This window comes from Polistes dominula, unplaced genomic scaffold (genome assembly GCF_049000335.1).
Source record: "Polistes dominula isolate Pdom_NZ unplaced genomic scaffold, Pdom_raw_medaka contig_11, whole genome shotgun sequence".
Lineage (NCBI taxonomy): Eukaryota > Metazoa > Arthropoda > Insecta > Hymenoptera > Vespidae > Polistes > Polistes dominula.
This window is the reverse complement of record NW_028301154.1, coordinates 3,036,509-3,054,062: the sequence shown is the minus strand read 5'-3', so window position 1 is coordinate 3,054,062 and position 17,554 is coordinate 3,036,509. Positions and strand designations below refer to the sequence as shown.

At 28.6% G+C, this 17,554-nt stretch overlaps 3 protein-coding genes across 6 annotated transcripts in view; all 3 read right to left on the bottom strand.

Annotated features, from left to right (window-relative positions):
* The window catches only part of LOC107071977 (neuroligin-1), a 72,337-nt gene extending 71,196 nt beyond the window's left edge, over positions 1 to 1,141 (bottom strand). The window contains exon 1 of the mRNA XM_089178626.1: positions 783 to 1,141. Within this exon, the coding sequence (XP_089034752.1) occupies positions 783 to 894 (112 nt within the window). The 5' untranslated portion in view covers positions 895 to 1,141. The remainder of the gene's footprint in view (positions 1 to 782) is intronic.
* Positions 1,142 to 9,163: 8,022 nt separating this feature from the next.
* Positions 9,164 to 12,749, bottom strand: ath (ATP-dependent RNA helicase DHX33). 3 transcript variants are annotated; one of them, XM_015331510.2, is made up of 8 exons: positions 12,697 to 12,749; positions 12,388 to 12,633; positions 11,335 to 11,949; positions 11,007 to 11,239; positions 10,482 to 10,832; positions 10,193 to 10,391; positions 9,844 to 10,120; positions 9,164 to 9,566 (listed from the first exon to the last, which is right to left on the bottom strand). In XM_015331510.2, exons 2-8 carry the CDS (start codon positions 12,618 to 12,620, stop codon positions 9,390 to 9,392), a joined length of 2,085 nt encoding a protein of 694 aa, XP_015186996.1. In that variant the 5' UTR covers positions 12,621 to 12,633; positions 12,697 to 12,749; the 3' UTR covers positions 9,164 to 9,389. The 3 variants fall into 3 exon arrangements, with proteins under 3 accessions (XP_015186996.1, XP_015186997.1, XP_089034609.1); XM_015331511.2 differs by lacking the exon at positions 12,697 to 12,749 and having other exon boundaries at positions 12,388 to 12,690; XM_089178483.1 differs by lacking the exons at positions 9,164 to 9,566; positions 12,697 to 12,749 and adding an exon at positions 9,579 to 9,743 and having other exon boundaries at positions 12,388 to 12,690.
* A 148-nt stretch (positions 12,750 to 12,897) lies between these two features.
* Positions 12,898 to 17,113, bottom strand: LOC107071986 (lysosomal dipeptide transporter MFSD1). 2 transcript variants are annotated; one of them, XM_015331512.2, is made up of 7 exons: positions 16,512 to 17,113; positions 15,169 to 15,445; positions 14,644 to 15,060; positions 14,251 to 14,562; positions 14,042 to 14,154; positions 13,705 to 13,943; positions 12,898 to 13,588 (listed from the first exon to the last, which is right to left on the bottom strand). In XM_015331512.2, exons 1-7 carry the CDS (start codon positions 16,663 to 16,665, stop codon positions 13,538 to 13,540), a joined length of 1,563 nt encoding a protein of 520 aa, XP_015186998.1. In that variant the 5' UTR covers positions 16,666 to 17,113; the 3' UTR covers positions 12,898 to 13,537. The 2 variants fall into 2 exon arrangements, with proteins under 2 accessions (XP_015186998.1, XP_015186999.1); XM_015331513.2 differs by having other exon boundaries at positions 13,777 to 13,943; positions 16,512 to 17,110.
* Positions 17,114 to 17,554: the final 441 nt, after the last annotated feature.

The window sequence follows — 17,554 nt, the reverse complement described above, 5'->3', positions numbered from 1 at the left end:
AATACTTTCACCATTAATATAAAATGAAATCAACTATAACATATAACATATCAAATAATTAAATAAATAAATAAAAGAAGGATAGAACAATTCTATCTATTTCCTAATTTACCAAAACACACACACACTCTACTACTACTACCACTACAATATATAATTCTACTACAATATAATTCAAGATCTTATATAAACCGATATTTACATAACGAATAATCCATATTATCATAAACCTCCCATTGTTAATTCATAGAAGTATCTTATCTAAACACCGTTGAGAGTATTGTATTATATCTCATAGGGTTATGAAAAGGTTTAGATAGAAGGAACGAACAAGGGCTTATCGTTTAGGGCCAATATATACTCAAATTCGCAGTATAAAGGGGTTGAATAAAAGGGATGAGAAGGATGATAATAATGAAGAAGAAGAAGAAGAAGAAGAATAGGAAGTTAGGTTAGGTTAGAAGAGATGTGGGGGTGCCGGGGGTGTCAAACTAAGAGAAGAGATTGGGTTTGGCTTCGAGATGCACAATTAAGAGGCACACGATCGTACTAGAACATGAATGGATCGAACCTCAACGATAGAACGAAAGAGACTATGAAGAGAGGGACTAACTAAAGGGTTTGGGTTTTAGGAGGAGAGGAGTACAGGGGAGTTGGGTTGCCAGTGCTTTGCTAGTGCTGCAACGAGGAATGTAAGTGGGATAAGGAGGGAAATGGTGTCGATGGGTGTTAGCTATAGTAGTCAATAATTGGAACGTCAGGAATGAATTTTTGAAACCACCTGTTGCTGGAACCACCTCTACTGCTGCTGCTGTTGCTGCTGTTGCTGCTGGTTTTCCACTTAAACTTCATCTTCTTCTTCATCTTCTTATTCTCAACAATATTCACCGTCATTTTTATTGTCCCCCGGTAAAAAAAAAAAAAGAATTCATTCACTGCACTTATATGAGGTGATATGAGATTTGTATGTGATGGGGTTGGGTTTTAAATGAATACTGAAGTATCAACTGGATTAGAAATTCTCTCTCTCTCTCTCTATATATTCTCGTTTCTTTTGATTTTTATATATATATTTGAATGAAGAGATTTTAAGAAGAGTAAGTAAAAAAAAAGAAAAAAAAAGGTTTCAGTTGTTCGTCGGTAAGAAGACGAAGTCGAACTGACCCGTTCTCGAAACCGTGCAAGAATGATAATGCGAAAAGAGTTCTCTCTCTCTCTCTCTCTTCTCTCTCTCTCTCTCTCTCTTGTCTTTCTATTGGGGTTTGCGCAAACATAACCTCGATGGTTAGTAGATACTAGAAGTTTGGTTACATAGTATGAAAAAACATGAAAGATAAGAGCTTACCTGTACTTTAAGAAAAAAAGGTACTGTATAAGGTTGTAATGATACAGAAAGAAAGAAAGAAAGATAGAATATGGTGTTGGGTATAGTTTTCTTGAACGCTTTTTACTCAACAGAAATAGGAAGAGGGTAAGTTGGGGGGTCAAGGGATGATGTATAAAAGATAAAACAAGGAAGGGTCTTAGAGAAGCATACAAAATGTGAAGAATAATAAAAGGATGATGATAAAAGAAGGGAAATAGAAATGATCAATTATTTAAGTAGGTTGGTAGGGGTCTTGAATTGGTTCGTTGATTGGTTAGTTAGTTGGTTGGTTGGTTGGTTGGTTAGTATTCGCACTAAACACAACCAAAGAACCATCCCCTCTTTTTAGTTTCTTTTTATCGTAGTTTGTTGACTTTAGAAAACTAGCTTGTTCATTCGACATAGAAGATGATGAAGATGATGATGATGATGATGATGAAAAGTAGCCAATGTACAGAAGAAGAAAAAAAAGAAGTAAGTTCCCTAGTTGTTTCATAGAAATTGTAACCTTAACGTTCATGCCACCAACCCCTTCTTCATCCAACCCCTAAACTCAGCCGCTTTTTCTTTCTTGAAAGATCTCGCACAAAACCTTTCCCCATTCAAAGAGGATATATTTATTATTTAGAATCTCTTAAGTATCACCTTCCTAAACGTAAAAGAGAGAAAAAGAGAAAAAAAGAGAGACAGAGAATAAAATAGACGACACCCCAACCATAGATACGACATAGTTGAAAATAAGTAAAAAAGATAGATAGAAGACAGGGTACACGTGATAAAAAGCTTCTTTTTTCCTACTTAGGTCCTTTTACGTTTCATTCATACACATACATACACACACACATATATATATATATCCACTGAGAGAAGAAATAAAAGGGAAGTCTCTGGTTTTTTTTCTTCTTTTTCTTTTTCTTATATTTTCTTACCTTTTCTTAACTCTAAGGGCTTTCAACTTTGATATACAACCAATGTATACGTATGGATGTCTCTATTCATAAAGACCGAGGCCAACACTATTTCAAAATAGTAAAACCTATTGCCACATACCTTCTTAAGATTCTATTTTTAGGTTTCGTTTATCAAACAAAAATCTTCTTCAATATTTTATTATTAATTAAAGTAGAAAGACGAGTGAGTTTCTTTTGGTTTCTTGTGAGTATACTTGTATAACACCAAGTGAAGATTTGAATATTTTTCTTTTGGTTCTGGTTTTAAGAAAATTATTATAAAGTTAAACTCTATGTGTGTGTGTGTGTGTGTGTGCTATTTATTTTGATTATTATTATATTTTTGATATAAGAAAAATTTGTCAAACGATTTGAATGTTTAATAAAAACAAATATACAATTTTTATACTAATTGCATTGAAATTAATTTAAACTAATTGTTATAGTTGTATTTTATTTTATTTATTTATTTTATTTTATTTTTTTTTTTTTTAAATTACTTACAGTATTCAATTTTTCTATTTCAATTTTATTATTTCATTAATATTACCTTCATCAAATATAATTAAATGAAATAAACAAAAGCATAGTATTAAAAATACAAAATTACAAATTAAAATTTAAAATAAAAACCACCACCACCACCACCACCACCCCTCTCCCCTCTCCCCTATCATTTGACAGTTCTTAAAATAAATAAATATTATAATGATTAAAAGGATAAGATTATTTTCTAAAGATTAGATGGTAATTGAGCTTTTAATTAATAAGATAAACCATTAAAAGTATACGTCAACTATTGTAAATACATTTTAACTTTCTCGTAAAAGACACACACTCTCTCTCTCTCTCTCTCTCTTTCTCTCTCTTTCTCTTTCTCACTCTTTCTCTTTTCCATCCTATTCGATTTTCAAGAAGGTTGTTCCCTTCTTGGCACAGTCAACTTGTATCCCGAAGGACTTTGATTATCCCAGACAAATCTTCTTACGAGTTTTACTCTATTCCTTGAGTCCTTGTTTCCTTTTACAAGACTATATATATATATATATATATATAGTTTCCCTTATTACCTTCACTTTTACCTGTGATAACATTAATGAAATTCTATCGCACGTTAAAACCAAAACTTCCACGTCTTATCAGCTTTCCACTGATTACTTGAGTCACCATTTTTTTTTCTTTTCTTTTTTATAATTAGATTTTTTTTTTAATTTTATTATTTTCCTCTTCTTCATCATCATCTTTCTTATTTGTTTCTCTGTTTTTTCTTTTTATTATTATTTTATTATTATTATAAATGTTATTATTATTATTTTAATTTCTTTACATTACTATTATTAATTTAATTTAATTAATTTCTTATTTTTTTTAATTATTATTATTAATTGGCATTAGGTACTCAAAAGTTCATTGCTGCAAATACTAAATCCCACTAGAGAAAAGAGAGAGAGAGAGAGAGAGTGTGTGTGTTCCCATTATTTATTTAATTATTATTTATTTATTTATTTATTATTATATTAATATTATTTTAATTTTTTTTTTTTTTAGTAAACACGATTTACCCCTCAGTTTCACTAAATTCGTACAAATTTTATAGTTAAACCAAGTATAAATATATTATTATAATATAATTTATAATAAAATGTATTCTATATCGTATTATTATAATAATATATAATACCAAATAGTATGTAGGGGGGGGGCTTTGAGGTAAACACCCTAAAGGGGTATACCTGAAAATAAACTACTTCTTCTTCTACCAAATAGTATAATTATAATAATACTATATAGAATATGTTTATTTATTTTATATATAATAATATAATAATTTAATATTATAATATTAATTGTAATATTAATTATAATATTAATATTATTGTATATATATATTATATATAAATTTTATTATATTATAATATATAAATTATAGTATATTATAATATATAAATATAATATATAAATATATATTATAATAATTATATTATATTATAATAAATAATATATAAAATATATAAAAAAAATTTTATAATATTTATAATATTTAATTTAATTGCCAACAAACACATTAACATTTGCAATATAATAAAATATATAATATAATAATATAGTATTATTATATTCTATATGTAGTATATTATATATATATAGTATTATATATAATTTGATGAATCCTTCATTCGAATTGTCAAATTATTTATATTACATAGAATTAAATAAAAAAAAAATATATATTAAACGTTAAGAAAATCGTAGATATAATCATAGTTAATTAAAATCGTAAAATCTTGTAAAACGTGACTGTGTTTAAACGTTTAATCGAATCCTACAACTTATACTTAAAATAAAATACGATGTCTCATTGTACTCTCTATGTCATTTTCTCTTTCTTGTCGTTTTTGTCGTCATTCGGTTGGTATTGCACTAAACTCACGAGAAATAGGAGGAGTTTAAACCTACAGCTAGGTATCCGTTAATTAATGAAAGAGGTTCCCGCGGAATTTCATTCTCCTCTTCTTCTTCTTCTTCTCTTTAGTATAAAACTAAAACTAAAAAAAAAAAAACTTAAACAAAAAAAGAAATAAAAATAAAAGGAAAGAAAAAAAAAGAGCTTGTGTTAGGAAGAAAACGTAAGAAAAAGTCCTGAAGAAAATAAAAATAAAAACAACTAAATAGATGAGAAAGAAGATAAAGTATATATATATATATATATATGGGGTTGTTAGATGGGGAAAAATGTGAAAAGAAGAAAATAACTAGTCTATAAAAACATTTCAAGATAAGTGAAATAGTTTTTAGATTTTATTCACCTACTCGTAACCATAATCGTTAGTTTCATAACTGATTTATTTGATTTGTTATACTTAAATTAAACTAGTTATTTTTTTTTCAAATCTATTTCACAATTTACGATCTTTAAACATTTACCAATATAATTATACAATTTACCATAATTTAAATATAATATATATATATATATATATATACATATATATATACCACATATTATATATGCAGTATATATATTATATTTATACCATATATTATATATACCATAACTTAAGTATATATATATTATATATATATTATAAAATATTATATATAGTATTATTATAAATTATATTATAAATATAATACAATAAAAATTAGATAATATTAAGATTATTATATATATAAATAAATTTATATAATATAAATATAAATTATATATATATATATTAAATATAATTATATATTTATATTGTATATCACATATTCTTATATAATTTTTTATATATTATTTATATATTCTATATATTTATATTTATATATTATATTCTTATATAAATTTATATAAGAATTATTTATATATATATATATATATATATTTTTTAAAGATAAAGAATAAAATCGAAAAATATCGACTAAAAATAATAAAAATAAATAAAATAAAATGGAAAAAAAGAAAAAGGAAAAAAAATCTACCGTATATTGTAAATTCCTCTTTTATTAAAGATAAAGAATAAAAAAAGAAAGAGAAAGAAAGGAAGCAGAGAAAGAAAGAACAAATAAAATAAAATAGGATAAAAATAAAAATAAAAGGATAATAATCGATGACATATTTTGCGTGCTTCTCTTTCAACAAATTCCTTCTGGACCCTTCTTTACTTCTCTCTTTCTCTTTCTCTCTCTCTCTCTCTCTCTCTCTCTTTTACTATTTCTAGGGATCTTCGTGGAATAGTCGAAGGTAGTAGGAAAATCTAATATCGAATCTAATCGTGGTGGAGTTAGCAGTAAAGAGGACTCGCGCAGGCATTCTCGCGTCCTTTATATCGAATTATCGAGCGCCTTAGTTTCTCCCTTAAGGAAGATGACGGGGTAGAAAAGGGAGAAGAGAGAAGGTTGGAAGATGGGGAGGAGAAAGAGAAGAGAAAGAGAAAGAGGAGGAGGAGGAGGAGAAGGGCTGGGGCTCTTTTTCTAGGACTCGTCTCGTGTACGAGGAAAATCGCATCATTCCTTTTAGTCGTACGAGAGTATTGAAAGATGACATTAACAATAATTATCATAAATGATATCTCATTTTCATTTTTCTTACATTTCATATACAATGGGGAAGTGAAATAGGGGTTTGGGAGAAGGGACAAAAGTATTCAGACAATAAATATGCGATATGAAAATAAATATCTGCACTTTTTACATTAATATAATATAATATTATATATATATATATATATATACTTAAGTTATGGTATATATATTATATAATATAATATAATATAATATAATATAATATAATTATATAATATAATATATTAATTATATTATTTAATTATATATTATATATTATATATTATATATTATTATATTATATTAAATAATTATATATATTATATAATATATATAATAAAATATATAATAATATATATTATAATATAGAATAATATATATATATATATGTATAATATTATAAATTATATATATAATTTATAATAAAATAAATAAAATAAATATATAAAATATATGTAAAAATATTATAAAATAAATATAAAATATTATAAAAATATTATAAAATAAATGTAAAAAAAATAAATAAATAAATGAAAATATAAATATATATAATATATAAGTATATATTAATACATATATTAATTATATATAATTATTTATAATTAATTATATATATATATAAATATAATACTTATTAATATTATTAATATTTATTTTGTATTTTTGTAATTCTCTTTAATGTAATACGTGAATATTATTTCGAAAAGTTTGAAGAGAATGTAATAAAATGAATTATTTTTCTTTTTTCATATCTATTTCGATCTCAAACTTCACTTATATTATTAATAAACAATATAAACACAACATAAACGAAGTTTTTCTATTTATTCAAGATACTCGTGAACTTTCCAATGATATTCTCTCGTGTATGTATGTATGTAGGTATGTATATATGTGTGTATGTATATCTTTTATGATTCTCCTTCCCGTTTGTTTTCGTTTTTTTTTTCTTTTTTTATCTATTTTCTTTTACGATTCTTTATACTTTTATTTACGAAACAGTCTCTCCTCTCGATATTTTAAATATTAAAATTGTAATTACATACACGGTGATTTTTATTAAACGAATGTATAAAATGAACTGATCGATAAACGTTGTGTTTTTTTTTTTTTTCTATGAACTTATTCTTTTTTTTTTTTTCATCTTCCCCTTCAACATATTCAATAATAATTGTATTATTAAATTAAATGATCGATAAATGTTTTTCTATAAACTATACTTTTTCTTTTTCCCCCGTCCTACCCTTTAAACGAATTCAATATTTTATTATGAAATAACCGCGCGTGCGTTCTTCTGTTTCTATTTTTATTCTTTTTTTTTTTTTATTTTTATTTTGTTTCATCTTTTCCTCTTCGAAAAAAAAAACAATTAAAAAAAAAAGAAAAAAAACAAACAAACAAACAAACAAAAATAAAATTTATCAATAATTGACCATCTGTCGTCGTTCATCGATATCGTTTTGATATTTTCTACATATATGTTGTATGTATTTACACACACATAATAGATATATACACGTATACAGAGTTAGAACAGACCTATCGAAATTGCTTCCGGATATTTTTCGACACTAGTTTTCGATACTCGTTTGGCAATTAATGTCAGTTATAAAAGAAGTGGAAAACGATTCTATTTTCAGCTACATCTCGTAATATTACGGTTCCGAAAGGTGACCCACCTGTTGTAGTAGTAGATACGAGAACTCGGGAATCCCCCATTCCCTTCCCTCTCCCCCCCCCCCCCAACAAACTATGACGACTACCTACTACGATTACACAACGTAAAAGAAATAAAACGAGAAAACTGAAATAGAAGAAGAAGAAGAAGAAGAAGAAGAAGAAAAAAGAAGAGAAAAAAACAATTTTAAAAATTAAACTAAACAATCTCGTTTGTAACAATCAAATCATTTGTTAATTAAACGTTTTATTAGTTAAATGAACAACCCTTTATGATATCCAATAATAAGTAAATTAAAAAGTAGTTTTATATTTTTCTCTTTTCCTCTGAACCTTTGAACCTTATTCCTTATTTGTTTTCTTGTCTACTTCTTTTACTTCTAAACTTTATCAGTTTAAAAGCACGATTTGCAATTCCGATTAAAAACGGAAGGGGGATAGGAAGGAGGAGGAGGAGGACTCGTTGTTGAAAAAAAAATAAGAATCTATAATAAATGTGTATTTTAGAAAATAAATCCTATTAGATATACTTTTTTTTTATCAAAATGACAAAAGAACAGAAAAATAAATAAATAGAATTTTAAAAAATATATGTTAAACGTAATTAACCCTTTTCGGACGTATTCAATTTGGACATGGGTGTCATAGTGATCGAAATTAATTGATATACATATGTTTATTAAATATACATAACATATTTATTATGTAAAATACATAATTGTTTACATAAATATGTAAAATACATATTATGTAAAAATACATATAAAATATATATATTATTTATATTATAAATAATATAATAATATATAATATATTATATAATATATATTATATATAATATATTACAATTATATATATATATATATAATTTTTATTTATATATTATTTAATAATTAATAATGTATAGTATTTAATAATATATATATAGTATTATTGTAAATTATATTATAAATATAATACAATAAAAATTATATAATATTAAGATTATTATATATATATATATATATATATATATATATATATATATATATATATATTTAAGATATATATATTAAATATATATTTAAGATTAGCACAATTTCTTGTATGGTGGTCGAGAGCAGACATACGACCGGAACAATAAAAATGCTTCGACGGCTGAGAATGGACACTCGTTCGAAAAGGGTTAATTAATAATAGAAATTCAAATACACCGTAACTCGAATAAAATTTTAATATAAATAAGATATAAACATATCTTTTTCGTTATAGAAAATGTCGTCGATATTTGATCATATATTTCATCGTTAAAATAAATTATCTAATTATTATATTATATTAATACAAATTTATTATTGATAAATATTATTATCTTATTCGTATTTAATCGTAACGATTCCTTTATCCGTACACCATGAATTTTCGATGACGGATAAATCACGTATGTAACACTTGCCAGTAGCAACGATTTCCGTGAACAACAACAGAGACGATTTTGTACCGTGCAAAGTTGAAGATGGGTGTATTGCAACTGGCTGTTTCGAGCTCACCTAAATGCATTAATAAAAAAAAAAAAATTTCATTAATAATTCTTAAATCCGTGCAAATTGTTCCTTTGCAATCCAACAAAACGATTAACCCATTTTTACATTTGTAACGTGAATAATTCGCGCGTATATCTTTTCAGAAATTCTTGTAAAAAATTCAACGCCGTTAATGCGCATCGTCTGAAAATTTATTTCCTTCCAATTTCATTTGGATTAAAAAATATTTCTGTATATGAACTAATAATAAAATGTAATTAAAAGTAATTAAAAAAAGAATTACCGTAACGTAAGTATTATCCCTTTGCAATTCGGCAAGGTTATCGTAGAGTCCCTCGAGTAGAGCCTTCCTAAGCTGTTGAGTATTATTTCCGCAGCTGACTTTTTCTAAATTCGCACGTTCAGCTAAAGCGGCTAACTGTTTTCTAACTTCCGAGGCATATTCCAAATTCCGATGGTGCAGAAAGTGTTCATGGCACCATGCCTTCTTCTGACTTGTAGTAGTATAACTACGAAAAACATTAAGTAACGTGACGTGATCTCCTTCGGGAGAAGCAAATCTGAAACAGGTAACGATATAATGAATATTTGAAATGAATAGAAGTGATTTAAACGATGAATGAAATATGTACCGAGACTTAGCAGCGTATGCTTGTTGCCTTTTAGCCGGTGGATCGGCAAATATCGATTCTCCTGAAAGGAGTGCAATGACAGTGAGAGCTTCCTCGAGACATCGATGTTCAACGGAAGCTAAAATCACTTTAGTAAATCGAGGATCCAAGGGGAACAATGACATCGTTCTACCCAGAGTAGTCAATTGCGGTGGGGAACCTGAAAGGTGAATGTCGAAGCGGTACTGAGGAAGATGGTTCTCGTGTATAGTCTATCGGTTTTAGGACCTGACTGAAATCAATAATATACCTTTCACGGCTGCAAGCTTTTCCAAACACGTCACCGCAACGTCGACAGCTTCCTTGGGTGGTTTGTCCATAAATTCGAAGCTAGTAATATCGACGCCGATAGCGAGAAGCTGTAGAGCAACTCCCGCTAGAGAACACCTTTGTATCTCCGGTAGAGGCATCTCCTTCATCCTCTCGAACTCGTCCTTTGTGTAAGTCCTGTAACATTTTCCCGGTGCCTCGCGAGCGGATCTTCCTGTCCTTTGCCAAGCTTGCGCCTTTGAGATCTGTTCCACCTTGAGCACATCCAGTCCCGTCGTTGGGTGATGCGTTCTTGCTTTGACCACACCAGTATCGATCACGTGTCGAATACCTACAAGAAGGACCCCTTCTCAACAAAGCCGTTTATGCCACCCATCGTCTATCTATTCATCCATCTATCTACCTCTATCTGCTGCCCATCTTTCCACCTAACCATCTATAATCATCCATCTATATCACCGGCAAGATCGTCAACTATCTAATAATAAGATATCAAAGGACTCACCTCCTATCGTAACGGACGTCTCGGCAACGTTCGTCGAGAAAATAAGCTTTCGCATTCCCGCGGGAGAAGCCTTGAAAGCTTCCAACTGCTGATGAGTCGGTAGAGCCGAGTAGAGAGGAAATATCTTCAACGATGGGTATCTTTTACCGTCCAACTGTTTGGCAACCTGTCTCGCATTGGCTACAGCAGCCTCTATCTCTTCCTGTCCGGTCAAGAAAACGAGAATGTCCTCGCTGGAAAAGACCACAACGATATCATTCCCCTCTGTTCAATTATTTTTTCTAATCTTTTCATTATATATATCAAAGTTGGAAGATCAAACTCTTACTTGGCTGGTGTCTCCCTGTGGATTTGAAAGGCCGTGACCATACTAGAAAAAACGTAATCCTCTAGACTTTTAACGGCATGATAGATCCTAACTGGATGCTGCCGACCCTCGAGATATAGAACAGGAGCATGAAAATACTTAGCGAACTTGTCCGCGTCCATCGTCGCAGACATGATCAACAATTTAAGGGGTGGCAATTTCTTCAACTTCCTCAAATTCTGTGCTCGTTTAGCAACACCAAGTAGCACGTCAGTTTGTACCGATCTTTCGTGTGCCTCGTCCAATATTACAACCGAATAATCCGATAGTATTTCGTCGGTCATAGCTTCCCGTACCATCATACCATCCGTCAAGTACTTGATTTTGGTATGAGATGACGTCACATCTTCAAATCGTACACAGTAACCCACTAGCTTACCAGTTTCCACCCCTTGCTCCTGTGCAACTCTACGAGCTATGCTAACTGCGGCTACCCTTCGCGGTTGCGTTACACCAATGCGACCACCAGCACCAATTTCTGATGAGAGCAACAGTTGTGGAATCTGCGTAGTTTTACCGCTACCTGTTTCTCCGATAATAATCAACGTAGTATTTTTCCTTATCTCTTCCAAAAGTCTGTAAAACGTTCAAGATATTTTTTGTTTATCAATTTCATCATTTAATATGAAATTTTTCATTTCGTTAATTTAAAGAAAAACAAATTAAAAACAAACAAGAACAATATAATACTTTTTAATTGAAGATTATCAAAAACCACCTGTTACGGACGTTTGAATATTCGCGCCGTAGAACGTCATCTATCCGTAAGAATGATAACCAACAACGTTGGAAACAATTCCAGGTGTTTACCATAGAATGACACTTTATCTTAAATTCTTTGATAAAAATATACTAATTGCTTTCATAAATGATAGAATTTACTCAATACTCAACAAGGGATAGAAAGAGAAAGAGAGATATATGATTCGATCAAAGACATGAAAGAGAAGAAGTAAGAGAAAAAGTAATAAAAAAGAAAAGAAAGGTTATGTTTTGTATTTTTATAAATCTCACCGTTTTCGAAGGCGATAAACTGGTAGAGATTTTCTTTGTTGTTGAATACTATTGACACTTCCTGATTCCATATTATCAACATTCTGAAAACTTGAAATATTTTCCTCGCGTTTCTCGACTTTGGCGGGATTCTCACCGAAAACCACGGTGTTTGGTCGTTTCGGTGCTAACTTGGAGAAACTCGACGTTCCCATAACATTATATTTAGATTCCGCGTTATCGTGTACACCCATTTTGGAGAATAAACTATAAAAATAAAACCGTTTAAATGTCAAAAATAAACAACTCAATAAACACACTTGCTTTTACCTTGAGCCGGCATACACGTGTTAGTCACTACTGACTCTCATGTGCAACTAACTCAACCTTACGCGCTCTGTCGATAATGCAGTTTATAAAAAAGTAAGATAAATAAAATAAATTTAATCTTATTAAAATACAACTTATTATAATTAATTATTAATTATTTAATCTTATTGAAATACAACAAATAACTCTGCACGAAATTAATTTCTCGTTTTTCTATTCTTGTATTATTTGTTTGTTAAATATATATACTTCGTTATACATTTATTTATCGCACATCACATCAATATATATTACACGTTTACAGAATCTCATATATGTGTTTATACTTTTAAAATTTATAAACATATATACATCCATATGTATATAGATAATTTAACGAATAATTATCTTATACCTAATTGTAACAACGTCTTTGCAAATCAAACCAGAGGTAGAAAGATTAATTCCACATAGTTAATATATATATAGTTCATAATCATGCGATTATAAAAGAGAAAAATTTTACAATTATTCATAATTAATTAATGTCATAGTGTCAAAACTTAATACGTTGTCATTATTGCTATTATTAGCTATTGTTTTATGTCCTATATAGCAAAATGATTTCGTCGACTTTATCTTGATCAGTCGATTGATTTAGTTGCAAATCATTTCAAATAACATTAAACATCTAAAGTAAAAAATATTAATCTCATGATTTTAAGAAAAAATTATCACAGATTAGCACTATTTAGAAGGAAGACAGCGAATGTTATTTTGTTTTTCTTTCTTTAGTAATTATCGTTTTTTCCACGAAAAAAAAAAAATTACATCTATATTTTTTTTAACTAAATGCAGAGCATCATCGTATTGGCCGATGAACAGCCGGTGGTTTTATGGTTTGCGGTGGTACCTGTAAAAATATTATTTAATCAAATTAAGTAATAACGTTTGGTTGGTGGATGATTGATAAAATAAAGCAGAAAGATTTGGTATGGAAAAAAAAAAATATATGTTGTTTTATGTTACCATTGCACCAACACGAGATAAATAGCGATTTCTGATACTAATGTCGGATTGGGGTTGCAAAATATCATCTACCGATAAATCCGAAGTAGATTCGGGCGACAATAGTTTCTTTCTCTCCAAGCTTTCGGGAGTATGACGAACTTCTTCGTATTTTTCGCGTTGTCCTGGCGTCATGTTCAAATAGCCACCGGTTGTTGCCATGTCCGAGACCCAAATTGCAGCCGCAGTTAGCAAGGATACTACAATGAATAATAAATATTATATCAAATTAAAAAGTATACGTATTAATTATTGTATATTAATTTTTAAATTTTGAACAAAAAAAAAAGAAACTTACTCCAAAGCCATCCAAGGAAGAAAATTTCAAGCATCATATAACCGCCTTTATCAACAATAATTCCAGCTAAAATGGAAACTACAGCCAAACCTAAATTCTGTACAGCCTGGGCCCTATATAGATAAAATAATAGAAACGAATTAATATACAACATACACATTACAGTTGAAATTTTCCAAGTTGATAAATATTAAACATTTGTTACTTACATGCCATAAGCAGTCCCCAGTTGATATTCAGGCGTAACGAGAGATATCAGAGGCCATAAGCTGCTAGCAAGCATGGAATATGCAAATCCCATGAGTATCATACACGCATATGGATTCACATATGTGAATGCTAATAACACATGTGCTACCATAGTTACGCATATGCTAAGAAATACCCAAAATACATTTTTTCCAACTCTATCTACTAGATAACCCAAAATAGGAGAAGCAATAGCTGATATTGAATAAATCAAAGAATTGACGGTATTTGCACTTGAAGGATCATAGTCGTACTTCCTTTCGAAGAATACTCTGAAAAGAAAGATATAAAAGAATAATTGTTTAAAATCTATTATATATCATAGAACTTTTTGTATTTAAAATAACACTTACTTTCCCAATGCTATGAAAGGAAAGATTGTCACATAATAAGCGATACAGATAAGAGTGATTAACCAAAATATAGGCTTGAAATCTCTAACATCTTTTAAACTAACAATTACTGGTTCTTGTCCTTCTCCACGCCTTAACAATCTTTCAGCATGTTTATCCATTAGACCCAAAATGCAAGCGCATATCATAGAACCGACGCAAGTAATAGAAGCAAGAAATAAAACTACTCCGATACATTCTGGGCCGGTATAATACTGAGATACATATTTGTAAATTGGTTCCATTACCAAAAAATTAACGGTAGATCCTATACGAGAGAAACTCAATTGTAATCCAAATACCATATTTAATTCCTTTCCTTTAAACCAAAGTACAGCATAACTGTTTTGAGCAACCGCCAATGATTCTGCGCCTATACTGTCAAATTAAATACATAAAATAATATTTGAAATAATATTTGTGGCACACAATATTATTGTTCTAATTAAAAAAAATATATATATATCATTTATATTAAAAACTTACCCAAAGACAAATCTTCCAACCATCATTAACCAAAATTCATTGATCATAGCACCAGTAGCAAAGATTAATTGTCCAATTAAAGCAAGTCCCATGTATATAACAGTACCCAAACGAATACCGAATACGCTGTCCAATAAAAATCCACCAACGAAGCAAAGAATTACATTGGGCCAGGAATAAATAGAATAAAGTAAAACAAATTTACTAGTTGACATGTGTAAGTCAGTCTTGAAATTATCCTGCAAAGCTCCAGGATTGTCAAAGCAAAAATATGAGCCTGAAACATATGAGAGACATTTTGTTGAATCACAAAATTTATTCTCAAATAACAAAAAATATATATATATATATATTCTTTTTTGAATGAATTTTTCATTGACCATCATGCAAGAACAGTTCTATTACATCATGATGAATAAAAAAAGAAGAATTATATCAAATGTTAGCACACGGATTCTGATAGAAATGATGTAGATAAGAAGAGAATAAAATTGCATATGCAAATAGAATTTTATCGTGGTATATATATATATATATTTGCTATGAGTGTGTTTGTGACGAGAGGTCATTTATAAAATGAAAATATTTCTTAGAATATAGGTCATTAGAATGAAAGGAATTCTATGAATTTCTATGGAATTTCATTATACCATCGACAAGTATGTACATATATATATATATATATATATATATATGGGTACATATTATCGTATATATCGTATATATATATATATATATTTATGTATATGTGTAGATAATTTGAATAAGAAATGATTATAAGAGTGTACATTAATTTTTTGGGATTGAAATTAAAGTTCAACAATAATAATATAATCTACTGTCCATATGTCCATATGTGTTTATTCTCTGATAAAAGATAAAAAAAATTGACGTACTATGTAAATGTATCTACAGTTGGTAGTATCAACAACAAATAAAAATAATCTATGTTAAAGTTAAAGTAAATAAAAAATGAAAAATATTCGTTCTTTGAACCGCAGTATCCGAAAGCTGATAAAAGAAAACAAACTTGATAATGTAACAAAAGAAAAGTAAGAAGGGGGGTTAAAGAGAAAATGACTATGATGGATACTAATAGAAAAAGAAGAAAAATAATAGAATGTTTATAACATATTTTTCAATGATTTCATATTTATAAGATTAAAGAGTCAATTTTGGTGTATATCGTGTAAACGTAAAAATATGATTTCCTTCCTTTTCTATGATTCATTTTGGTTTGAATATGTAAAGGAAAAGGAAACGTAATAAACAATGGATTTATTCGTAACGATTGAGAACAACAACAAAATGTCTATTACATATTTAATGAAAAATATCCTTACCAAAACCAATGAGACACATTAACGTTAATCCGACAAATCTGTAAGGTAATCTTTTTGGACTACAAAATCCTTGCAATGCAATTTCATCCTCGGAACGATTTGTCGTTGAATTAATTGACTGGTCCGTAGTTGTTTCCACGATTCCACCCTCCATTTCTATTTGATTCTATTTCTCTCTTAAAGTTGTCTCTCGTCAAATGAAATATATTCTATTTTTTTTTTCTTCTTCTTCTTTTCAATAAATATTAATTTATTTATGATAATAATCTTGATGATATAATAAAAAAACAAAACAAAGAAAATTTAATGAAGAATTCTACAGGTGTTGTTTTGTTGGCACGATCACGATTTTGCGCTTCCTGCACAAGCCCAATTTGTCATCACCGATGTTATGAACTTTGTACGCGTTTATTAATCACAATTTTAACACAATGGACCGATCATTGATTCGCGCGTCACTATCATATCAAAGTTATTCATTCGATTATATAATTATATTCTTAATTTCATTTAACTTATTGAACGAGGTGAACCTGTCAAATTTAGCATCATGCTCTGTCAATCGTTTGTCAACTACTACTAGAGCATTATGCACGCGTAAACCATCTGTTCGTCAGCTAGCGCCAACCAATCAGCTACGATTGGTTGGATTAATTAACAAAAGAAAACTACAGTAGCGCTGCATTATTCAAATGTTCCTATTGGTCCGTTAACGGACCAATCTACAATCGTCGTTTAAATTATTCATTAGTAAATAAGAATATTTCATTGAAATTAAAATGTGATTTATTATTTCTTTATGTGAATCAATTTTTTATTTTTTTGTTGAATAATTTTTAATATCGTAAGTGATTATGGAATACTCACGTCAAAATAGTAATAGTTTGGCAGGACAGATCCCTATATTATCGATATTTGGTATGTAGCAGTAGATGATAAATTTCGATTTTTTCCCTCCTTTCAATATTTCCGCCAATTTCAATATTTTATTATACAAAATAATATTTATTTAATAAATAAATTATCATATAGAGTTTAACTAA